Source organism: Pogona vitticeps, chromosome 6, assembly GCF_051106095.1.
Source record: "Pogona vitticeps strain Pit_001003342236 chromosome 6, PviZW2.1, whole genome shotgun sequence".
NCBI classification, from domain to species: Eukaryota; Metazoa; Chordata; class Lepidosauria; order Squamata; family Agamidae; genus Pogona; species Pogona vitticeps.
The window spans coordinates 66,555,398-66,581,146 of record NC_135788.1 but is presented as its reverse complement, the minus strand read 5'-3'; the positions used below and the strand labels follow the sequence as shown (position 1 = coordinate 66,581,146).

The 25,749-nt window shown below is 43.5% G+C and overlaps 1 protein-coding gene across 3 annotated transcripts in view; it reads right to left on the bottom strand.

The window, feature by feature from the left end:
• The window catches only part of AOAH (acyloxyacyl hydrolase), a 196,849-nt gene that overhangs the window by 85,290 nt on the left and 85,810 nt on the right, over positions 1 to 25,749 (bottom strand). For all 3 annotated transcript variants that reach the window (XM_073003781.2, XM_020788153.3, XM_073003782.2), the window contains exons 6-7: positions 11,646 to 11,702; positions 724 to 794 (exon numbers count right to left, since the gene is read on the bottom strand). In XM_073003781.2, coding sequence (XP_072859882.2) covers positions 724 to 794; positions 11,646 to 11,702 — 128 coding nt within the window. The remainder of the gene's footprint in view (positions 1 to 723; positions 795 to 11,645; positions 11,703 to 25,749) is intronic.

Below are 25,749 nucleotides of genomic sequence, written 5' to 3'. Positions count from 1 at the left end.
CATAGTGCTTAAAGCACCCTCTGGGTGGTTTACAAGTTAATTATGCAGGCTACACCCCCCCCCCAATGAGCTGGGTACTCCTTTTACCTAACTTGGAAGGAAAGAAGGCTGAGTTGACATTGAGCCAACCACTTGGGATTGAATCCTGGGTCATGAGCACAGTATAGCAGTCTAACCACTGCGCCACAAGGCTCCTGCATCAGTGCCAGAGGATGTTGTGGAAAGGGGAAAGGAGCAGCATGTGCGATGGAGGTAAAGGGACTAAAACTCCCTGATGACCCCTTTTTGCCAGGAGAAATTGCTGTGCAGGGCCAGAGGACCACATTTTATTGCCAAATGCCAAGTAGGAGACAGTCTCCCACCTACCCACCCAAGTGAACATTCATGGTGCCCAAAACAACAGCAAAATATTTTGGCAAGAAATTCCTCAAGTGCTTCTTTTTATTCTAACAATAAAATGCAATAATAGCAAATTAAATAACAAACACATTACGGATCTTTCGCAACTCCCACATTCTGTTACTTGCATGGATGTCTTACTCTGCCTAACAGTAGAACCAACCCTGTCGTTGAACATTAAGCTTTTCTCGATGGGTCGGTGGTGGGTGGAATCTATCATGTCAAGTAACACTTCTGCACAGGACGTCTTTTTCTATTGCAAAGTAAAACATATTGTAGAGTCATTTAGAGACATGTTTAAAAAACGAAGCAAATAGTACATACTTTTCAATATTTTTACACAAGTCCTTCAGAAAAGGAAGTGAGCATATGCCTGATAGCCCATGCATGGTTTCCTAAAAGCAGAAGAAAGGTTATTAGTTCATATGGGTCATACATCACTTTCTCAGCACACAGATTTAAAAGTCGATATGTGGTAGGTGGGACATGGTAATGATGACTGCTTTTCCTAAAGGTAAAGGTAAAGGTAAAGGTTCCCCTTGACAATTTTTGTCCAGTCGTGTTCGACTCTAGGGGGCGGTGCTCATCCCCGTTTCCAAGCCATAGAGCCAGCGTTTTGTCCGAAGACAATCTTCTGTGGTCACATGGCCAGTGCGACTTAGACACGGAACGCTGTTACCTTCCCACCGAGGTGGTCCCTATTTATCTACTTGCATTTGCATGCTTTCGAACCGCTAGGTTGGCAGGAGCTGGGACAAGTGACGGGCGCTCACTCCATCACGTGGATTCGATCTTACAACTGCTTGGTCTTCTGACCCTGCAGCACAGGCTTCTGCGGTTTAGCCCGCAGCGCCACCACGTCCCATGCTTTTCCTACCTGATAAACAAATGCACATAGACTGTGAAACATTATCAGCTAACACCTTAACAAAGTTAGTAAAGTGAATAAATATATATTATCATCTACCTGATAAGAAATGCTACCATTGAGTTAGGCTTTTCAGATATTAAACTGAATGATTTAATAAGCAAAATGGATTTTTCTGTACACAAGGAAAAAATAATTCTAATGGAAATGTCTTGCATACAGAAGGCATGACCTAACCACATAGTATAAAGTTCTTGTTTGGTCGGTTAGTTCATTAGTTGGGATTTGGATGTGGCTAGGTGTATTGTGTGCATCCATCATGAATCTTTACAGAAGTTAGCCATTCACATGTATATTTACAGATACTGTAGGTCCATGGTACATGTACTCAGTCTTTTGAGCAGTTGCTTATTCCAGCATCCAGAGTCATTCTGACAGACAGATGGACACATAGATGGATGGATAGACAAATAGATGGATAAATTTGAAATGTCCCTCCAAAATTCAACTTTAACACTAAAATTCTCTGTAATGATCACTTCAAGATCACTGACAGAGTATACTGTAGAAATTTGTTGACACTGGCTTTTGTGCATTACCCTTTCCGATGTCTGATATGTATCAATTTATCCTCTTGCTAGACTGTTCTGTTTGTATAATGTAGAATGCAGAGGGGTATTTCTGAGTGATGATACCATATAACACATTGGGAGAAGAACAAGTAAATGAGTCTCTGATGTTGTTGGGAACTATACTGCTGCCCCAAAAGCACATGTTGGGGCAGAGTTTCTACATTTCTAGCAGTGTTTCTGCATTCATGTTGTATAGTCTGTTTTAAGTCTATGATTGTTCAGGAACTCGTCTCACAACGTTTGTGAAAGGGAAGTATGATTGTTCATCATGAAAGGGAACTCACTAATGTCAGTGGTTTCACTTGGCAGCATTAAGTGACAATACAGCAATTACCCCTTTCTCTCTTGGATTTGACATTGTTCTTGGGCATCACTCTTTTTGCTTCATTGAATGGATACTGTCTCTTAAGAAGAAGAAAAAAGACACAGGTCTCTATTTCACTCTGTCCTTGTCCCTGTACCCCTGTATAGTGTGCATATAAACCTATGAATGAAGTGTTGTGCTCCGTGAGTCAGAAAGACTGGATCAGAATCCTCAAAATGTACACTGCAATAAATAGATCAGTCTTCAAGACTTATGTTTTTGTTTTGTTTTTATTATACATACTGAAACTGACCAACTGCAATATCTTTTTAAACAAACTGTGCATACAGTATATAATTTACTTTTATTTTTAAAATGACCAGTCCATCAGCCATGGGTTCATTTTACTATATTGGAAAAGGATTTATGAGAACATGAAAACACGGATCATCTTCCATTAAAATTTCCAACAAAAAAAAATGAAACCTGTATATTTGCTGTAATAATCTGTAAAAGAAAAACCAAAACAGTCATACGACTGGGAGCTCTCTAAAACACACTGATACAATAAAAAGTGAAGCATCTTATTTATTTATTTATTTATTTATTTATTTGTTTGTTTGTTTGTTTGTTTGTTTGTTTGTAAACTGCACTACCCTGGACAATTTACACAAGGTTAAAACTATATGTTCTCATAGGTATAACATCATAATCATCACCATTACCACCATCATTCTGGGTAGAAGCCAACCCTAAGTACTCAGCTACCGTACCAAAATACTATATGACATAATCCATCTGCTGACTTCAGACACCTCCTCTAGCACTATGGAGTGGAACATTTAAAGCCACATAACATGATTAAAAGAAAACTACTTACAAGTGATTTTGAAGAAGCAACTTGTAGAAAAAAATGGAAGACTAACTTCCCTGCTGATGCAGATTTAACCAGAGGGATGGATTTTCAAAGCCCCATGAGCTGCCATGGATTTTAGAAACCCTGACATATGAGATGTCAGCTGCTATCAGCCTGAGACTGAGTGATGACTTTCTACATTATGAGAATCCTTTGAAGTGAACAGGGCTTATGAAAGGAAGGCAAGCCAGTCTGAAAGGGAGAAGCTCATACTATAAATAAGTAAAAAGCACAGTATTTCTTTACTCTCTGGCATATGTATGTCTCAACCTTTCTGTAAGTAGGGTAAAGACACTTCCTTTCCTTTTCAGTTTGTATTTTTAAGTAGCTTTACTTTACAGTTGCCTTAACTTCAAACACACCACATTTTAGACACACTGACCCTTCCTCTAGCTTCTTCCACAGCAGTTCACCCACTCACTGGGAACTTAATAATATATAATTCTACTATATTAATCATGTGTGCCTTCCCTATGCAACTAATTTGTAGTAATAATTAACAGAGAAGTTAATGCAGGTATTTTTTATAATGTTTCTACATCTAAACTGAAAGTGCTTATTTAAAACATAATGTTTATTGCTTTGACATAATTGCTTAGCATTAACCCAGGGGCTAATTAGTAGACTGAATTTTCACTTCTATGACCAGCTTCACAGCAATAACGTGGAAAGAAACAATATCATAGTTCTTTTGCAAACAGCAAAAATATTTGCATTGCAAACACACAATACAGTGCATCAATACAACAGACTTCAATCAGACTCATCCAACACAATCTGCTCTGTTCACACCTCAGTTTAAAGGAATTGGTGAATACTGGTGTGTAAAAGTGTAACAGGAATTTTGGAACATGGGAATCTGCTTTCTATCGAGTCAAATTGTTGACCTACGTATCTCACTGTTGTGTACCATTGGGAGGGGCAACTAGTGACCCTCCAGAGGTCACTAGACTGCAACTGCCATAATCTTTTACCATTGGCCATGCTGAGGGGAGTTGCAATCTGACAACCTCTAAAGGGCTACAACCTGTCCAATCCCCAATGATATACATTGATTGGCAAAAGTGCCAGCTAGAGAGAGAGAAGCTGCTTGGGTAGCATAGTGAATAGGATACCAGGGAGAGTAAATAGGATATCAGAGAGAATTTGGGAGTTCTATTCCCCACTGTCCCAGAAGAAAAGATAGCCTCTGTGTTGTTGTTGTTGTTTAGTCGTTAAGTCATGTCCGACTCCCAGAGTTTGGTCAAATTCATGTTGGTAGCTTTGATGACATGGTCCAGCCATCTCGTCCTATGTCATCCCCTTCTCCTCTTGCCTTCACACTTTCCCAACATCAGGGTCTTTTCCAGGGAGTCTTCTCTTCTCATGAGATGGCCAAAGTACTGAAGCCTCAACTTCAGGATCTGTCCTTCCAGTGAGCACTCGGGGTTGATTTCTTTCAAAATGGATAGATTTGTTTTCTTTGCACTCCAGGGAACACTCAAGAGTCTCCTCCAGAACCACAATTGAAAAGCATCCATTCTTCGGCAGTCAGCCTTCTTTATGGTCCAGCTCTCACTTCCATACATCACTACTGGAAAAACCATACGTAGCTTTGACTATGCAGCCCTTTGTCGGCAAAGTGATGTCTCTGCTTTTAAGATGCTGTCTAGGTTTGTCATCACTTTCCTCCCAAGAAGCAGGTGTCTTTTGATTTTGTGGCTGCTGTCACCATCTGCAGTGATTATGGAGCTCAAGAAAGTAAAATGTGTCACTGCCTCCATATCTTCCCCTTCTATTTGCCACGAAATGATGTGACCAGTGGGCATGATCTTAGTTTTTTTGATGTTGAGTTTCAGACCATTTTTGTGCTCTCCTCTTTCACCCTCATTAAGAGGTTCTTTAATTCCTCCTCGCTTTCTGCCATCAGAGTGGTATCTGTTACATAACAGCACTGATGTTACCTGTCTGTCATGGGTTTGGAGGGAAAGTTCCATCCTATGGGGAGTGGAAGGCGGGACATCAGGAGGAGGGGCTGTACTGTATAAATATGTGATGCCTGTGTGGTGAGGGAGAAGCTGGGAGACACTGTGAGACACTGGGGTGTGACGAAGCAGCAGCTGGGAAGAAGAAGCTGTTGTGGGAGTCTGTGTGTCAGACAGGGTACTACTGTGTGTCAGAGTACCAACCTGATAGGTTCAGGTGTCTGTTGGTTAGCCAGAACTGATAGGTTCAGGGTCTGTGCTACACGTTAAGGGTTCTGGGTGAACCAAACTGTATGCTTGTATGAGTGAGAATAAGCCACGTTACTTTATGTTATTCACCTGATTGTTTTATTTACCCTGTTTGTATTTAAATAAACCTTATTCTTTTTATTGTTTAAAAATCCATCCCTGGTCTGTGTGACTTCTTGAAGGGAATGGTTGGTGGCAGCTTAGTGTAACTGTGTGACATATCCCAGTAGGTCTGGGTTTGTCACATTGATTGGTGTCCAGCGTGTGGGATACGACTGGTCCAGTTGTCCAGTGGTCCAGAAAAGCCTTGGCAAGTGTGCCCAGAGCAAGGGGGGTCTAGTCAGGGACAGTCTGAGGCGCGTAGGTAATCTTCTAGGTGTACCTCACGGGGAGGTGCACTAGTGGAAGAACGTGCCAACTGGGGAGACTTAGATTAAGGTGCTCTGAGGCAGCCTAGTTTTGGCGGGAAAAAGCTGAGGCAAAACTGCGTAGCAACAGCGAGCTAGCTTGCCAGCTGAGAGGCCCAGCAGAGGGGGGTAGGCTCTGACTCGATACTGTTGCAAGTAGTGCTGAAGAACAGCAGCAATCTCTAGGGAGAGCTGGTTCTGAGGCAAGAAGGAAAAAAGTGGTCGTTTTATTCTGAGGCTTGACTTTTTAAAGTAGCCTGTTCTGAGGGGGGATTATGCCCTTGACTCGAAGCCAAGTAGCAGACATGAGTGAAGTGAAAGACCCCCAGATTGACCAAGGTTCTGAGGATGAATTTGGCTCAGTGCAAGGTGACAGCACAGGAGAGCAGAACCCAGAACTTAGAATAATACTCCTAGCCCAACAGCATGAACTGAGGGTGAGGGAAATGGAGGAAAGGGAAAGAGAGAAACAGCGGCAATTTGAATTAGAGAGAGAGAGAGAGAAAATTGCTCTGGAAAAAGAAAGAATGGCGTTTGAATTAAGAAGACTGGAAATGATGAACCAGAACAATAATAATAATAGGGATTCTGAGGGAGGCCAATTGTCTAAGGCTGACCTGAAGAAATTCCCTGTGTACCACAAGGGAGATTGTCCTGAGGTGTTCTTTTCCTTAGTGGAAAGAGCGTTTGTGGACTTCTCAGTGAGGGAAACTGAGAAGATGACCATCATGCGATCTTTAATCAGTGGTAGCCTGGCTGAGGTTTATGCCGAGATGCCTGAGGAACTGATGAAAGATTTTGCAGAGTTTAAAAAAACTGGTGTTTGCCAGACATGGGATAAATGCAGAGCAGCTGAGACAAAGATTCAGGTCCCTCACAAAAAAACCAGAACAGACTTTTACCCAAGTGGGGGCCCAATTGGTGAGGCTGCTTGAGAAATGGCTATCGCAGGAGGGAACAGAGACCTATGAGCAGCTTAAAGACTTGATAGCACTGGAACAGTTCTATTCAGTCCTGCAGGGGGAATTGAAATTCCAGGTGAGGGAAAGGAAACCGAAATCTGTGGCAGCAGCCGCAGAGATTGCAGATTTTATTTCCCAAATAAGAAAGCCCTTGGGTGAGGGGAAATCTGTAGGTAAACCCAAAGAAACCTACAGCAAGTACTCTCAGGGACCAGGGAAAAGCCAGCAAGGGGGAGGGGCCCATGGTGAAGGGAAGCCCTCAGACATGAAACTAAGACCTCAGATTTTGGAGGGAAAACCAAAACAAGATGAGAGAGAATCAAAATACACCAGAAAACGCTATTTCTGTCAGGGAAAGGGTCATCTAATCTCAGAGTGTGAGAAATTAAAGCAGCTAAAAGGAATGGTGCCTCAGAATTCTAGTGGGACCAAGCCAAAAGCTGTGTTCTGTGTCCAGAAAGAGCAAGGCTCAGTGTCACAGAGGGAGCCTGTTGCCATGGCTACTCAGTCTGGAACAGCTACCTCTGCTGATCAGGCTGAGGAAAATGGTCCTCTTGTGGAAGTAAAACGCTGCTTGCTGGTGAAAACAGATTCTCAGTTGTTTGAGACAGCAGGGGTGGACGTAGGAATACTTGACCGTCAGTATAGGGGGCTGCGGGACACTTGTTCCCAGGTAACCCTGTGCCATCCAGATATTATTCCTAGGGAGTTTATAATCCCAAATGAGAGCATGAAGGTGGCAGGGATTGAGGGGCAGGTAATCTCTCTGCCAGTAGCAGAGGTACCTGTCAACTTTCAAGGCTGGAGGGGAGTTTGGAGGCTAGCGATTTTATCGACTCTGCCAGCAGCCGTGCTCGTGGGAAATGACCTGGCTGAACATGTGAAACGGGTGCTAGTGATTACACGCTCACAAGCCACCACAGGGACAGTTCAGGGGGGTAATGATGAGCCAGAGACGGAAGCAGAGGGGAGTTCAGAAGCTGTGGTGAAAACCTTAACCACAGACAGCAGATTTGGACAGGAGCAAAAGGCAGACGCCACTCTCCAAAAGTGTTGTGAACAGGTGACTGACGCCCAGCTAACACCTGAAACCCCAGTGAGATTTCTGGAGGAAAAGGGGATTTTATATAGAGAGACCCTGAGGAATATCTCAAAAGGGGGAGATGGGATCAGAAGTCAGCTAGTGGTGCCTGAAAAGTATCGCCCCATGATCTTAAAAAGGGGTCACTCTGACATGTTTGCTGCACACTTAGGCGTGAAAGGGCCCCTTGATTTGATCAAGCAAGATTGGGAGCAGATCACCCAGGATGACCCACAAGACGTTGTGACATACATAGACACCTTGATGAATGACCTAAGGAGAAATCTAGAGCTGGCAGCAGAAAACCTGCAAGCTCAGAAGGTCAGACAGAAAACATGGTATGACCACAAAGCTAGAGAGAGGCACTTTGACCCAGGGGAGGAAGTGCTTTGGCTTAGGCCCTGCAGAGAGAATAAACTGCAGCTCAAATGGGCAGGACCATATAGGGTCATTTCCAAGATGTCAGACCTGAACTACCTTATAGAGCAGGAGGAGAACCAAGCAAGGAGGGTGGTTCATGTGAATGCCCTAAAACCCTACTACAGAGGGGAACAGAGGGTTTTATTCGCGATAAAAGCAGCTGAGAGTGAGGAAGCTGAGTTACCCTTCTGGGAGGGTAGAGGGGAAGTAAAATACAACCCAGAGGAGGTAAAGATCAGTCCTGCACTCACCCAAGACCAGCAGCAAGAACTAAAAATGCTGCTTAGTAAATATCAGCAGGTGTTTTCCAACAAGCCGGGGATAGTGAAGGGAGTGATGCATCGGATCCACACAGGGGATGCACCCCCGCAGGCAGTATCCCCATACCGAGTAACGGGACCCTATAGGGACAAGGTGCGGAAGGAGCTGGACGAGATGCTGAGGGAGAACATAATCGTCCCCTCTTCTAGTCCTTGGTCCTCTCCGATAGTCCTTGTGGACAAGCCTGATGGGAGCATTAGGTTTTGTGTCGATTACAGGAAATTAAACCGTGTAACCACTCCTGATGCCTACCCAATGCCCAGGCTAGACAACCTGATTGAAACCATAGGGGGTTGTCGGTTCATCTCATCATTGGACCTGGTAAAGGGATATTGGCAATTAAGAATTGATCCCAGGGATCAAGAAAAGACTGCCTTTTGCAGCCCTTTTGGTCTCTATGAGTTTCGAGTCCTGAGCTTTGGTCTCAGAAATGCACCAGCCACATTCCAAAGGCTGATGGACCAGACCTTGGCAGGGCTCAGTGACTTTACAGTGGCCTACATTGACGACATAGGGATCTTCAGTAATACCTGGGAAGATCACCTGATACACCTGGAGTTAGTGCTGCAGAGGTTAAGTGCAGCAGGGCTAACAGTAAAGGCCAGCAAGTGTCAGCTGGGTAGCCCAGAAATAAAATACTTGGGTCACATGGTAGGGGGAGGAATGATAAAACCCCTGGAGGCCAAAATAGAAGCTGTTCGTGATTGGCCTAGACCCAACACCAAGAAAAAAGTCAAATCATTTCTTGGGTTGGTGGGCTACTACAGAAAGTTCATCCCGAGGTTTAGCGAGATGGCGGCTCCGCTGACCGATCTGACGAGGAAGACGGCTGATGACCGCATCCCGTGGACCAGCGACTGTGAGGAGGCGTTCCAGAGGTTGAAGGAGGCGTTAATCAACTATCCTGTCCTGCGTGCTCCAGACTTCGACCGGGAGTTCATCATCTACACCGATGCGTCTAACAGCGGGGTAGGAGCAGTTCTGTGCCAGGAGGATGAGAATGGTGACCAGCATCCAGTGTCCTACCTGAGTAGGAAACTTCAAAAAGGTGAGAGACATTTGGCAACCGTGGAGAAGGAGTGTTTGGCCATAGTCTACGCGATCCAGAAGGCCAAGCCTTACATCTGGGGAAGACATTTTATTCTGTGTACTGACCATTCACCATTGCAATGGTTAAAGACAATGAAAACCCACAATAGCAAACTTATGAGGTGGGCTTTAAACCTACAGGACTATGACTTTGAAGTGAAGGTGGTCAGAGGGTCAGTGAACTGTGTTGCTGACGCCTTATCAAGAAGACCTGAAGATTGAAGACGGCGAAAGAAACATGGACTATGTGTATATAGTGATGACAAAAAGTAAAATGTACCTGGTTTTGAATTTGGTTTGTATGAATAAAGGTAAATTGATGTAATGTATATGGTAAATGTTTAAATGCTTAATTGCTATGGTTAACTTAGAATGTAAGTATGAGTAAGTATAATATGGAATGTATAACTGTTGTTGTGTATTTTATACAGGTTGTTTTTTGGTGAAAAGCACCTTAGCTTTCCCCCTACAAAACAACTTATAAAGAGGGGAGGTGTTACATAACAGCACTGATGTTACCTGTCTGTCATGGGTTTGGAGGGAAAGTTCCATCCTATGGGGAGTGGAAGGCGGGACATCAGGAGGAGGGGCTGTACTGTATAAATATGTGATGCCTGTGTGGTGAGGGAGAAGCTGGGAGACACTGTGAGACACTGGGGTGTGACGAAGCAGCAGCTGGGAAGAAGAAGCTGTTGTGGGAGTCTGTGTGTCAGACAGGGTACTACTGTGTGTCAGAGTACCAACCTGATAGGTTCAGGTGTCTGTTGGTTAGCCAGAACTGATAGGTTCAGGGTCTGTGCTACACGTTAAGGGTTCTGGGTGAACCAAACTGTATGCTTGTATGAGTGAGAATAAGCCACGTTACTTTATGTTATTCACCTGATTGTTTTATTTACCCTGTTTGTATTTAAATAAACCTTATTCTTTTTATTGTTTAAAAATCCATCCCTGGTCTGTGTGACTTCTTGAAGGGAATGGTTGGTGGCAGCTTAGTGTAACTGTGTGACAGGTCCCAGTAGGTCTGGGTTTGTCACAGTATCATCTGCATATCGGAGGTTGTTGATATTTCTTCCGGCAATCTTAATTCCGGCTTGGGTTTCTTCCAGTCCAGCCTTCCGCATGATGTATTCTGCATATAAAATAAGCAGGGAGACAATATACAGCCTTGGCGTACTCCTTTCCCAATTTTGAACCAATCAGTTGTTCCATATCCAGTTCTAAGTGTTGTTTCCTGTCCTATATATAGATTTCTCAGGAGATAGATAAGGTGGTCAGGCATTCCCATTTCTTTAAGACCTTGCCATAGTTTGCTGTGGTTCACACAGTCAAAGGCTTTTGCGTAGTCAATGAAGCAGAAGTAGATGTTTTTCTGGAACTCTCTGGCTTTCTCCATTATCCAGCGAATGTTAGCAATTTGGTCTCTAGTTCCTCTGCCCCTTCGAAATTCAGCTTGTACTTCTGGGAGTTCTCGGTCCACATACTGCTGAAGCCTACCTTCCAGGATTTTGAGCATAACCTTGCTAGCATGTGAAATGAGTGCAAGTTTACAGTAGTTGGAGCATTCTTTGGCACTGCTGTTCTTTGGGAATGGAATGTAGACTGATCTTTTCCAATCCTCTGGCCACTGCTGAGTTTAGTCTTGCTGACTTTAGCCTCTATAGTCTTGGGCAAAATGCACTGTCCCAGGGCACCCAGAGAAGAAGGAAATGATACCCTACTTCTGATTACTCTATGTACAGAAAATTCTGGCAAGGGCCATCAAGTTGATTCTGACATCAAGTCAAAATCAACTTGACGACATAATATTGTAGAGATAAGAAATTTCCTTTTTGGAGCCCCATTTCCATTCCCCCCCTTGCTATTTTTCTTTTTAATGTTGGCCTCTTAATATAACAATAAGAAGTTGTTGTTTTGAATCCTGCTTAATGTTCTTGCAGGAACATTTCTGGACTTATTTATCTGGCTTTGAGATTAACCATGTTTGCTTAAATACAGTTATGAGGCAAAATGTTCATTGAGACATCTTCTCTTACCGGGATCTGAGTTTCAGCCATTCTTTCTGATTCCTTTATAGCCGCATTTAACCCAACCTAGAAAAATAAAATAAAGCATTTCATATTCCAGTATATATTTACCTCCACCCACCCATCATTATGGGCTTAGTTGGCTGTGGCAGAAAACATCTATAGAGGACACTAACAACGGTCTCTTTCTGTATCTGCCATCACTAATCAAATTAACTTCCCTAGCATTCCATTTGTAATTGTTCATTCATTTAGCTGTAAGGCCTCGTTTGTTTTATTTCAGGGAATATAGATCTTTCAAAGACTGGTTGACAGTGTTCATAGAGGAGACTTTGGGTTGCATTCCAGTTCCTGAAAGCTCCATGCAGACACATCCAAGACATTAGTTATTTGAAGCAAAGAATGAAAATGATATCTTCACCACTCCCACTACACACACATCAGTCACTAGTACAGTGGTGCCTCGCTTGACGATGTTAATCCATTCCAGCGAAATCGCTGTAGAACGAAATAGTCGTCAAGCGAAAGTAAAAAGCCCATTGAAACACATTGAAAACCGCTCAATGCGTTCCAATGGGTGAAATACCTCAGCGTCTAGCGAAGATCCTCCATAGGGTGGCCATTTTCTGGTGCCTGTAATGTGAGGAATCCATCCTAAGCACAACGGAGAGCCTTTTTGAACAGTGGGCGGTCATTTTGAAACTTGACGATCAGCTGTTTTGTGATCGTCATAAAGCAAAAAATCGGTTCCCAAAGCAGGGAACCGATCATTATGAAATGAAAAAAACCATTCAATCATTGTTTTGCGATCGCAATAGCGATCACAAAACACATCGTGAAGCGATTTCATCATTAAACGAGATAATCGTTAAGCAGGGCACCACTGTACTGGCACCTGAATTTTATTTAAACATTGGTAACTGGATAATGCCATTTGTGATGATTTGTGTTTTTATGTGTATTAGAATGGGATATGTAGTCCTAAGATTGTCCCAATAGCATCCATTTTGATTTGAAGTCTGTTCTGTAGTAGGAAAGTTTTACATGCTGTTTCAGAGAAGCTTCGCTCTCTGGTTATCTCGTTGCTAAGCTGAGTAGAGAGCAGAGACTTTCGTAGTCAAAATAATTCTGCCACAAAGAATGATAACAACTGAAGCTCCATGAGAAAGTTAGGCGGGACAACAAGACCCAGGAGGCATTCTGGGAAGAAGAAGAGTGAGGAGAAGAAGAAGAAAGATGGAGTTTGCCTGAGAAAGGGGCAGACACGTGCTTTTCCCTAAATGGACTATCTTTCCTACCATGGACTGGTTTTCATCTAGCATCAGCCTTTGAAGACCCAAGACACGTGAGATGGACTATGTTATCCTTTATATTAGTTAGCATAGTTTCATTTCTTTATTTTTTCAGCTGGAGTGGGGGGAGTGGAGTGTTCCGTTGGTCTTGAATGAAAATGTACCTACTAAACTATTTTACTATCAACTGAAATCTTTTCTAAAGCAAATCTTTTCAATAAAGCAGTAATGTTTGAAACTGCAGGTGTTAGTCCTTGCACAGACGGGCTGAATGTCTAATTGGCCACGTGTATTTGCTACCCTAAGTTATAGAGCCAGATTGTTATGAGTATGTGTCTGTGTGTGTTGCTTTCTTAATAAGGAGATTGGCCTCTGAGGAAGAAAATTTAGACAGAACCCGGCTGAGTTTCAAGTGGCTCTGCTCAGCAGTTAGAGGTTTGTCTGGTTTTCGTACTCGTCCCAATTTCCGGCACCCCCATAAATCTTCTTGGAGATACGGGGCTGCTAACATGTTTGGCAGCGGTGTCATGAAACACGGGCTTTGATTTATTGTGTTTACTTTGGCTTAAGTTGAAAGCAGCAAGCATCTCGATGCATGTGCTTTTCACAGAGGAAACTTCCAAGCTTTGGCAAAGGGGTTTCTTCTACGCTATTTACTTTGAAGATCTATAAAATAGCCAAATTGCATTTTTCTTTTAAGCTAAGGGTCTTAATGGAAAGACTTAGCTTTAAGCCAAGTCTGTAAGAACTAATACTTTGTTTATGTAATTGGGCTGTTTAATGAGTGGGCATTTTCATGCAAGTAAACGGTCGCCCTTCTGAAGCTCCAGTTTAGGGCTGTTCCTGCCAGAGTGTTTTATGGCTTTGCTCTCGCCCTACAGTTTCGGCTACATGGGCAGGGAGAGATTTTTCCTTTTGGGTCGGATTGGCGTTTGCATTAGTTGCGGCTTATATGGAGCAACAATTAGCAGGAGAAGAATTTTTGGAATTGCCTGGAGAGCTGTTTGTGACTCAGAGGAAAGTTAAGATTGGTAGTGCATCTGCTAAGCTGCCTTTGGTTAGTACAGATACGAAGCCCTGGCACCAAGAGCTTTTGGAGGCTCTTGAGCACGACGTCTTGACTCCAAGTGGAGCTAAGCAAAGGATTACTTATGATTCTTCACAACTGAGAAGGGAGTTACAAGAGGGAAATATAATGGCTAAACTCCCAGCACAGGACGTCCAGGATCTACTTAGATCTGATTCAGATCAGACTTGGACTAAGTTGCAACAGATGGATCAGGCAGAGGAAATGGCGGGTGCCAGCACTCCAGTAGGGAGGGGAGTGCCAGGCAGAGGCATTTCTGATGGGACAGCAGGAGCAGCAGCAGCAGCAGCAGCCGGTGCTGAGCGCCCTGATCCTAACAAGAGTTTATCACCAGTGGATAAGTTAGCAATGATGTTTGCTGATTTTGTTGCTTGTCACACTCAAACTATTCGTAATCAGAGCATGGCTGATGAGTTATTGAAGCAGTACAGAGAGGCAAAGGTGGAGCGTTTGGTTAATGAGCTGAAGGAAAAAGAGGAGTTTAAGAACTCAATAGCCAGTGTTGATAGAAGCAATCTACCTTACTACCATGATGGCGATGATATCTTATCATTTTTATCGATATTTGAACAAGCGTGTCGAGATCTTAAGATACCGGAGGCCTGGCACCTCAAGCTACTGCGTACTCAGTGTTCTGGGCAACTTGCCAACTTGGTAGCCAAATTATCTGATGAGGACCCTGACTGGCCTACTTTTAAAGAGGTGGTAAAGAGAAAATTTGGTTTCACTTCGGAAATACTGAGGCAGAACTTTAGAAAACTGAAAAAACAGCCTAATGAGTGTTATTCTGCACTAGCTGACAAAATAGAACATCTAGGTGATCAGTGGTTGAGCTCCTTGGGCGCCAGTACTTTTGAGGATTTAAGAACTGTGTTGTACATGGAGCATTTTCTTAATTTAGTGCCTTCAGAAATAAGGAGTACTTTGTTGGAGAGAGGATACAAAGACTTGCAAACCCTTGCTTTAAAGACTGATGAAATTCTCTCCTTTAAAACGCATGAACCTGCTGTTAGGCCAAAGACTGCACCAGTAGCGCCTAAGAGACAGAGTCAGCCTGAATTTAGAAAGTCTTTTCCTCAAGAGCCCAGGCAAAGTTCATTTGAGCAACGCAGGAGTCTAGCTCCTAGCCAGAGTAAAACGCCTCTTAAATGTTTTGAATGTGGTGGCTCTCATCTGCGACGAGATTGCCCAAAGTTGAATGTGCCAGCTAGCCAAGTTAAGGAGCCAGCTAGGAAAACACCTGTGCCAGCTCCACGCAGATCTAAAGCAGGCACACCCAAGATGGCGTATGTAAGTTCTGTGCCAGCGGGAACTCAGCAAGTGCCAGCTGCCAGTAATGCAGTTTCTGTGCCTCACCAGTCAAGCATTGTGCCTTCACAGAGTCATGAAGGAGTTAACTTAACTGTAACCCCTTCGCAAGCCAGTGGAATGCAGGCAGCAGTAAACCAATATGTGCCTAGAGTTTTGGACTTACAAATTGCTTCAATTTCCTCAGAAATTGTAAAAGAGACTGCATCAGGAGAGAGGTTTTCTGTTATGGATCCTGATTGCATAGTACCAACTGCGCAAAGGGACTGGGCAACCCGCACATTTTCTGAGGTGGTTTTTCTTCACACACCTGGAGGTGATATGGCTTTAAGTGCTTTTCGTGACTCGGGTGCCGACATTTCTTCGATAAGCAAACATTTTCTAGACCCCACCTTAATCTTGAATAACCTGAGGTGTCCAGTAAAAACTTATGGATCTATAGAGACTGATCAGCGTTCCATTCCTCTAGCTTATGTCAAAATTTCCTATAAGTGCTGGTCAGGTGCAAAACATATTTTAACCCATGAGGGAAAACCTGATTTTCTTCTTGGAAATGATCTTGCTTTTTTGGATCACATGCAGAGTCAAAATGCAACTTCAATGTCGGTAGTTACGCGTTCTCAAAGTAGGGAGATGCATAATCCTGAACGGGAGCAGGAATCCACTGAGGATAGCTCAGATGGAGACCTTACCCAACAGCAGCCTCTTGTGACCGAACCTGATAATGCAGCTACAACTGAAACTAAAATGGAGGAGGTGATACCTAAGGGATCAGAGGACTTTAGACTGAAGCAACTTAATGATCCCTCTCTAGCTTCTTTGAGGTCACAAGCAGACAACTATGCTGAACGCCCTGTGCATCAGCAAGTTAGTTTCCTGTGGGGAGAAAATGGACTTTTGTACAGAGAATATTTCCCCAAATCCAACTTGGATGCCCAACCTGTTCAACAGTTAGTCGTGCCTACTGAATATAGACTGAGAATACTAGAAATGGCTCATGACCATCCGAGTAGTGGGCACCAGGGAATACAAAAAACCCTAAAGAGAATTTCTCAACATTTTTACTGGCCTGGTATTTCAAAAACTGTAAAGGACTATGTCAGTTCTTGTGACTATTGCCAACGCACAGGCCATCAAACTGACAAGGTAAAGGCCGAAATGCAGATTATGGAAATTCCTGACCAAGTGTTCCAGTGTTTGCAAATGGATGTGCTAGGACCTTTTGTTCCTACTAAATCTAAGAAGAAATACATCATTTCTTTCATCTGTTCTGCCAGTAGGTGGATCGAGGCTTACGCTATTAGCAACCTGACAGCTACCACCATAGCTAGAATCATCGTGGACTTGTGCTCGCGTATTGGAGTACCATCCAAAATAATTTGTGATCAAGCAGGAGCCTTTACAAGTGAACTTATGCGTAAGATCTGCGAGATAAGTGGAATAACCATCAGTTTTAGCACGGCCCATCATCCTCAATCTCATGGTATGGTGGAAAGAGGTCAACAAACTTTGCTTAGGATGATTAAAACTTTGACCCAAGAATATGGAAACATTTGGGATGAGCTATTGCCTTTTGCTTTGTTTGCTTACCGTAGCTCAGCTCATTCTTCACTAGGTGGCTTTTCTCCAAGTGAGGTGGTGTTTGGAAGAAATCTACAAGGACCATTGGACTTCCTGAAATCCGATTGGGAAGGTGTGGTTAAAAGTAGTACTGTACCAGTTGCTGATTTTGTTAGAAAACTTCAAGAGAAACTCTTGGCTGTCCAGGAGTTGGCCAGAGACAATTTGATGGACGCTCAAGCAAGTCAGAAGTTCTTCCACGATAAGAGATCCAGACACAGGGAATTTTCTGTGGGTGATTTGGTACTTGTTCTGAACCCACTCAGACCTTCTAAGTTAGAAGTTGTCTGGGAAGGTCCAGGTGAAATTGTACAAAAATTGGGAAATGTCAATTATCTTGTCAAAATGTTGGATTCTAATAAGAAACCTGTTCTTTACCATGTCAATAGTTTGAAACTGTACAAAGATAGATCTGCAATGGTTTTCCAATGTCATGCTGAATATTTTCATGCTGCAAATGAACCTATTGATATGTTATCTGAATTGCAAGATGCAGGTACATGGTCTGATAATCTTGTTTTAACAGGTACCGTGGATCAGAAAGAAAGGTTGTTTCAAATTTTAGAACAATACCAAGATGTGTTTTCAGATAAACCAGGTTACACCAAATTGATCAGTCATGTGATAACTACTGAGAACAATGCCCAGCCCATATGGTCTAGCCCATATAGAGCAATTGGTAATCATGCTATCCAAATTGAACAAGAGATACAAAAGATGTTATCTTTGGGGGTGATTGAACCGTCATTCTCCCCTTGGGCTTCTCCGGTGGTTCTGGTGCCAAAACGTAACGCTTTGGGTGAAATTCTCGAGGAAGTAAGATTTTGTGTTGATTACAGAAAGTTAAACAGTGTTACTGTTCCAGATCCATACCCATTGCCTAGAATGGATGATTTAATTGAACATCTTTCAAAGGCTAAGTTTATCAGCATTCTCGATCTAAAGAATGCTTATTGGCAGCTTGATTTAGCTGAAGATTCACGAGATAAGACCGCTTTCATCACTCACGTGGGAACTTTCCGTTTCCGCAGATTGCCATTTGGTTTGAAGAATGCAGGTGCGTCATTTCAAAGGATGATAGATAAACTTTTACAAGGTTTACCTTTTGCAAGTGCTTATCTTGATGATGTTGCCATTTTCAGTTCTGATTTTGATTCTCACATGTCTCACATTGAAACTGTTTTGTCCAGACTTCAACAAGCAGGACTGACAGTCAAAGCCAGCAAGTGTCAGTGGATGCAAGGAAAAGTCATGTACTTAGGTCATTTGATTGGACAAGGAGAAATTCAGACTTTGCAAGCTAAAGTACAATCTATTAATGATTGGCCTATTCCAAAAACTAAGAAACAGGTACGCTCGTTTTTGGGCCTAGTTGGCTACTACAGAAAATTCATTCCTGATTTCAGTCATTTGGCTTCACCTCTGACAGAGCTCACTAGGAAGAGACAGCCTGTCAAGGTAAAGTGGACACCAGAGTGTCAAGGTGCCTTTGAAGCTTTAAAAGCTAAGATTATGGATGCACCTATACTGAAATCCCCTGATTTTGACAAACCATTCATTTTACAAACAGATGCTTCTGAATTAGGACTGGGAGCCGTTTTGTTACAGCAAGGAGAAGATGGGAACCTTTACCCTATCTCATACTTCTCTAGAAAACTCTTGGATAGAGAGAGAAGTTACGCAGTACCTGAAAAAGAAGCTCTTTCTATATTTTGGTCTCTCAATTTACTTAGGCCTTACCTATGGGGTCGTAAGTTTACACTCCAAACAGATCACAGAGCTTTAGTTTGGTTGCAGAAGATGAAATCTCACAACCAAAAATTGTTGAGATGGAGTCTAGCATTGCAAGATTTTGATTTTGAAGTTCAACACATTCCTGGAAAATTGAATGTAGTGGCAGATGGTCTTTCTAGAATGTACTGTGAAGATTCTTATGAACCTGAACGTTGAAACGATGTATTCAACAGTGTGCTATGTTTCAGTATTGTAATAGTTAATCTGTAGTTGGATTTTGAGATATAACCAGTTAATTACTTTGAATTACTTTTTAGTTACTTTTACTTGATTTCTTAAAATTAGATCAGATTAACTGCTCTGAATTTTAACGATAATCAGGGGGGGCATGTGATGATTTGTGTTTTTATGTGTATTAGAATGGGATATGTAGTCCTAAGATTGTCCCAATAGCATCCATTTTGATTTGAAGTCTGTTCTGTAGTAGGAAAGTTTTACATGCTGTTTCAGAGAAGCTTCGCTCTCTGGTTATCTCGTTGCTAAGCTGAGTAGAGAGCAGAGACTTTCGTAGTCAAAATAATTCTGCCACAAAGAATGATAACTGTTACATACAGCACTGATGTTACCTGTCTGTCATGGGTTTGGAGGGAAAGTTCCATCCTATGGGGAGTGGAAGGCGGGACATCAGGAGGAGGGGCTGTACTGTATATATATGTGATGCGTGTGTGGAGAAGTAGAGAGACTCTGGGATGTGACGAAGCAGCAGCTGGGAAGAAGAAGCTGGTGTGGGAGTCTGTGTGTCAGACAGGGTACTACTGTGTGTCAGTACCAACCTGATAGGTTCAGGTGTCTGTTGGTTAGCCAGAACTGATAGGTTCAGGGTCTGTGCTTCAAGTTAAGTGTTCTGTGTGAACCAAACTGTGTGTATGTATGAGTGAAACTGAGCCACGTTACTATATCTTATTCACCTGATCAATTTATTTTCCCTGTGTGTTGTATTTAAATAAACCTTGTTCTTTTATTTGTTTAAAAATCCATCCCTGGTCTGTGTGACTTATTATAGGGAATGGTTGGTGGCAGCTTAGTTAACGTGTGGCAGATCCCAGTAGGTCTGGGTTTGTCACATTGATTGGTGTCCAGCGTGTGGGATACGACTGGTCCAGTTGTCCAGTGGTCCAGCAAAGCCTTGGCACGTGTGCCCAGAGCAAGGGGGGTCTAGTCAGGGACAATCTGAGAGCACGTAGGTAATCTTCTAGGTGTACCTCAAGGGGAGGTGCGCTAGTAGAAGAACGTGTAACCTCAGATTGGGGACTAGATTAGAGTGCTCTGAGGCAGCCTGGTTTTGGCGGGAAAAAAGCTGAGGCAAAACTGTGTAGTAGCAGTGATTTAGCCTGCCAGCTGAGAGGCCCAGCAGAGGGGGGTAGTCTCTAATTCGCTACAGTTGCAAGTAGTGCTGAAGAACAGCAGCAATCTATAGAAAGCTGGTTCTGAGGCAAAAGAGGAAAAAAGTGGTCGTTTTATTTTGAGGCTTGACTTTTTAAAGCAGCCTGTTCTGAGGGGGGGATTATGCCCTTGACTCGAAGCCAGATGGCAGAAATGGGTGAAGTGAAAGACCCCCAGGTTGACCAAGGTTCTGAGGATGAATTTGGCTCAGTGCAAGGGGACAGCACAGGAGAGCAGAACCCAGAACTCAGAAAATTGCTCATAGCCCAACAGCATGAACTGAGGATGAGGGAAATAGAAAGGGAAGAGAAACAAAGGCAATTGGAAAAAGAAGAAAGATTAGAGAGAGAGAAAATTGCTCTGGAAAGGGAAAGGATGGTGTTTGAGTTAAAAAGATTGGAACTGATGAACCAGAACAATAATAACAATAGGGATTCTGAGGGAGGCCAATTGTCTAAAGCTGACCTGAAGAAATTCCCTGTGTACCACAAGGGAGATTGTCCTGAGGTGTTCTTTTCCTTAGTGGAAAGAGCGTTTGTGGACTTCTCAGTGAGGGAAACTGAGAAGATGACCATCATGCGATCTTTAATCAGTGGTAGCCTGGCTGAGGTCTATGCCGAGATGCCTGAGGAACTGATGAAAGATTTTGCAGAGTTTAAAAAACTGGTGTTTGCAAGACATGGGATAAATGCGGAACAGCTGAGACAAAGATTCAGATCCCTCACCAAAAAACCAGAGCAGACTTTTACCCAAGTGGGGGCCCAATTGGTGAGGCTGCTTGAGAAATGGCTATCTCAGGAGGGGACAGAGACCTATGAGCAGCTTAAAGACTTGATAGCACTGGAACAGTTCTATTCAGTCCTGCATGGGGAATTGAAATTCCAGGTGAGGGAAAGGAAACCAAAATCTGTGGCAGAAGCAGCCGAGATCGCAGATTTTATTTCCCAAATAAGAAAGCCCTTGGGTGAGGGGAAATCTGTAGGTAAACCCAAAGAAACCTACAGCAAGTACTCTCAGGGACCAGGGAAAAACCAGCAAGGGGGAGGGGCCCATGGTGAAGGGAAGCCCTCAGACATGAAACCAAGACCTCAGATTTTGGAGGGAAAACTAAAACAAGATGAGAGAGAATCAAAATACACCAGAAAATGTTATTTCTGTCAGGGAAAGGGCCATCTAATCTCAGAGTGTGAGAAATTAAGGCAGCTAAAAGGAATGGTGCCTCAGGATTCTAGTGGAACCAAGCCAAAAGCTGTGTTCTGTGTCCAGAGAGAGCAAGGCTCATTGTCACTGAGGGAGCCTGTTGCCATGGCTACTCAATCTGGAACAATTACATCTGCTGATCAGGCTGAGGAAAATGGTCCTCTTGTGGAGGTAGAAGTCAGGCGCTGCCTGTTGGTGAGGACAGATTCCCAGTTGTTTGAGACAGCAGGGGTGGACGTAGGAATACTTGACCGTCAGTATAGGGGGCTGCGGGACACCTGTTCTCAGGTGACCCTGTGCCATCCAGATATTATTCCTAGGGAGTATGTAATCCCGAATGAGAGCATGAAGGTGGCAGGGATTGAGGGGCAGATAATCTCACTGCCAGTCGCGGAGGTACCTGTCAACTTTCAAGGCTGGAGGGGAGTTTGGCGGCTAGCAATTTCATCGACTCTGCCAGCAGCCGTGCTCGTGGGAAATGACCTGGCTGAACATGTGAAACGGGTGCTAGTGATTACACGCTCACAAGCCACCACGGGGACAGTTCAGGGGGGTAATGATGAGCCAGAGACGGAAGCAGAGGGGAGTTCAGAAGCTGTGGTGGAAACCTTAACCACAGACAGCAGATTTGGACAGGAGCAAAAGGCAGACGCCACTCTCCAAAAGTGTTTTGAACAGGTGACTGACGCCCAGCTAACACCTGAAACCCCAGTGAGATTTCTGGAGAAAAAGGGGATTTTATATAGAGAAACCCTGAGGAATATCTCAAAAGGGGGAGATGGGATCAGAAGTCAGCTAGTGGTACCTGAAAAGTATCGCCCCATGATCTTACAAAGGGGGCACTCTGACATGTTTGCTGCACACTTAGGGGTGAACAAAACACAGCAGAGAATCACACAGAATTTCTACTGGCCTGACATAGGGAAGCAGATCAGGGAGTTCTGTAAACAGTGTGATGTGTGTCAAAGGCAGGGGAATAGCCGCGACAGGACCAAAGCAAAGTTGTGCCCTTTGCCTGTGATTGACACTCCGTTCAAATGCATAGGGGTGGATATTGTGGGACCTTTGCCCAAGGCCACAAAGAGGGGGAACAAGTTCATTCTCACAATTGTGGACCATGCCACGAGGTACCCTGAAGCCATACCCTTGACTAACATTGAAACTAACACAGTGGCAGATGCCTTGGTGGGGTATATGTCCAGAATGGGATTTGCCTCAGAAATAATCACAGATTTGGGAGCATCATTTACATCGAAGCTCATGAAACGCTTATGGCAAATCTGTGGAATTAAGCACAAGGAAACCACTGCTTATCATCCTGAAAGTAATGGGTTAACTGAGAAGTTCAATGGGACTCTTATGCGCATGATTAGGGCTTACTTGGCAGAGAATCCAAACAATTGGGACCAGAAGCTGCAATCCCTTTTGTTTGCTTATCGATCAGTGCCACAAGCCAGTACCGGGTTCAGTCCATTTGAACTTTTATTTGGGAGAAGGGTGAAAGGGCCCCTTGATTTGATCAAGCAAGATTGGGAGCAGATCACCCAGGATGACCCACAGGACGTTGTGACATATATAGACTCTTTAAGGAAAGACCTAAAGAGAAACCTAGAGCTAGCAACAGAGACCCTGCAAGCTCAAAAGGTCAGAAAGAAAGCTTGGGATGACCAGGAAGGCAGGGAGAGGCACTTAAACCCAGGGGAGGGAGTGCTTTGGCCTAGGCCCTGCAAAGAGAACAAACTGCAGCTGGGTAGCCCAGAAATAAAATACTTGGGTCACATGGTAGGGGGAGGAGTGATAAAACCCCTAGAGGCCAAAATAGAAGTAGTTCGTGATTGGCCCAGACCCAACACCAAGAAAAAGGTCAAATCATTTCTTGGGTTGGTGGGCTACTACAGAAAGTTCATCCCGAGGTTTAGCGAGATTGCGGCTCCGCTGACCGATCTGACGAGGAAGAAGACTGATGACAGCATCCCGTGGACCAGCGACTGTGAGGCGGCGTTCCAGAGGTTGAAGGAGGCGCTCGTCCAGTATCCAGTGCTGAGTGCTCCAGACTTCGACCGGGAGTTCATCATCTACACCGATGCGTCTAACAGCGGGGTAGGAGCAGTTCTTTGCCAGGAGGATGAGAATGGTGACCAGCATCCAGTGTCCTACCTGAGTAGGAAACTTCAAAAAGGTGAGAGACATTTGGCAACCGTGGAGAAGGAGTGTTTGGCCATAGTCTACGCGATCCAGAAGGCCAAGCCTTACATCTGGGGAAGACATTTTGTTCTGTGCACTGACCATTCACCACTGCAATGGTTAAAGACAATGAAAACCCACAATAGCAAACTTATGAGGTGGGCTTTAAACTTGCAGGACTATGACTTTGAAGTGAAGGTGGTCAGAGGGTCAGTGAACTGTGTTGCTGACGCCTTGTCAAGAAGACCTGAAGAATGAAGACGGCGAAAGAAACATGGACTATGTATATATATTGATGACAAAAAGTTAAATGTACCTGGGTTTTTTGAATTTGGTTTGTATGAATAAAGGTAACTTGATGTAATGTATATGGTAAATGTTTAAATGCCTAATTGATATGGTTAACTTAGAATGTAAGTATAAGTATGTATGATATGGTATGTATAACTGTTGTTGTGTGTTTTATCCAGGTTGTTTTTTGGGAAAAAGCACCTTAGCTTTCCCCCTACAAAACAACTTATAAAGAGGGGAGGTGTTACATACAGCACTGATGTTACCTGTCTGTCATGGGTTTGGAGGGAAAGTTCCATCCTATGGGGAGTGGAAGGCGGGACATCAGGAGGAGGGGCTGTACTGTATATATATGTGATGCGTGTGTGGAGAAGTAGAGAGACTCTGGGATGTGACGAAGCAGCAGCTGGGAAGAAGAAGCTGGTGTGGGAGTCTGTGTGTCAGACAGGGTACTACTGTGTGTCAGTACCAACCTGATAGGTTCAGGTGTCTGTTGGTTAGCCAGAACTGATAGGTTCAGGGTCTGTGCTTCAAGTTAAGTGTTCTGTGTGAACCAAACTGTGTGTATGTATGAGTGAAACTGAGCCACGTTACTATACCTTATTCACCTGATCAATTTATTTTCCCTGTGTGTTGTATTTAAATAAACCTTGTTCTTTTATTTGTTTAAAAATCCATCCCTGGTCTGTGTGACTTATTATAGGGAATGGTTGGTGGCAGCTTAGTTAACGTGTGGCAGATCCCAGTAGGTCTGGGTTTGTCACAATAACAACTGAAGCTCCATGAGAAAGTTAGGCGGGACAACAAGACCCAGGAGGCATTCTGGGAAGAAGAAGAGTGAGGAGAAGAAGAAGAAAGATGGAGTTTGCCTGAGAAAGGGGCAGACACGTGCTTTTCCCTAAATGGACTATCTTTCCTACCATGGACTGGTTTTCATCTAGCATCAGCCTTTGAAGACCCAAGACACGTGAGATGGACTATGTTATCCTTTATATTAGTTAGCATAGTTTCATTTCTTTATTTTTTCAGCTGGAGTGGGGGAAGTGGAGTGTTCCGTTGGTCTTGAATGAAAATGTACCTACTAAACTATTTTACTATCAACTGAAATATTTTCTAAAGCAATTCTTTTCAATAAAACAGTAATGATTGATTTCTATCTAGAAGCATTGTTTCTTGTTCAGACTAGCTGAGGAATATTAATTGGCCTTATATGTTCGCTACCAAAGATTTCTAGAGCCCAGATTAATCTGAGTATATCTCATGGTTATGTCTGTGTTGCTTTCTTAAAAAAGGGGATTGGCTTTTGAGGAAGAAATTTAGACAAGACCTGGCTGGGAAATAAGTGGCTCTGCTCAGCAGTTAGAGGTTTGTCTGGATTTCGTACTCATCCCAGTCTCCGGCACCCCCCATAAATCTCTTTGGAGATAAGGGGCTGCTTACACCATTCACTACAACTAAAGGCATCAAGGTATCATACGGAACTAATTGATTTGAAACTCGTGCAGAACTAGTAACATGAACATCAGTGTCTTCCAAGATAAGAACGTTACCATGACGTATGGGACATTTGTATTAATCTGAATTAAAAACCCCCACAAAACAGGCTCTCTGTTTTTGTTTCAGAGTCTTTTGTGGTTTCCCAATTCGGCACACCCGAAATGCTCTTTTCTAAGCACCAGCTCTCCAAAACAAAAGTACTCTGAAAGATTTGTTTGTTTCCAAGTTTAATGAAGGGCCTGGTAAGATTCCTGTAGGAAAAGGAAACTGAGTTAGATTAGGCATCCTTCAGTCTTGAGAGACTATGGCAACATGCTCTGAATAGAGGACTTGGAACAGCATCTAGTGTGACTGAGAAGGCCAATTCGAGAGTGACAACCCCTTCCACACTGGAGACAAATACAATCTGTCCCCTGTCCAGCTCCCTGATTTTGCTGGTTTCAAGACTGCCTCTTTT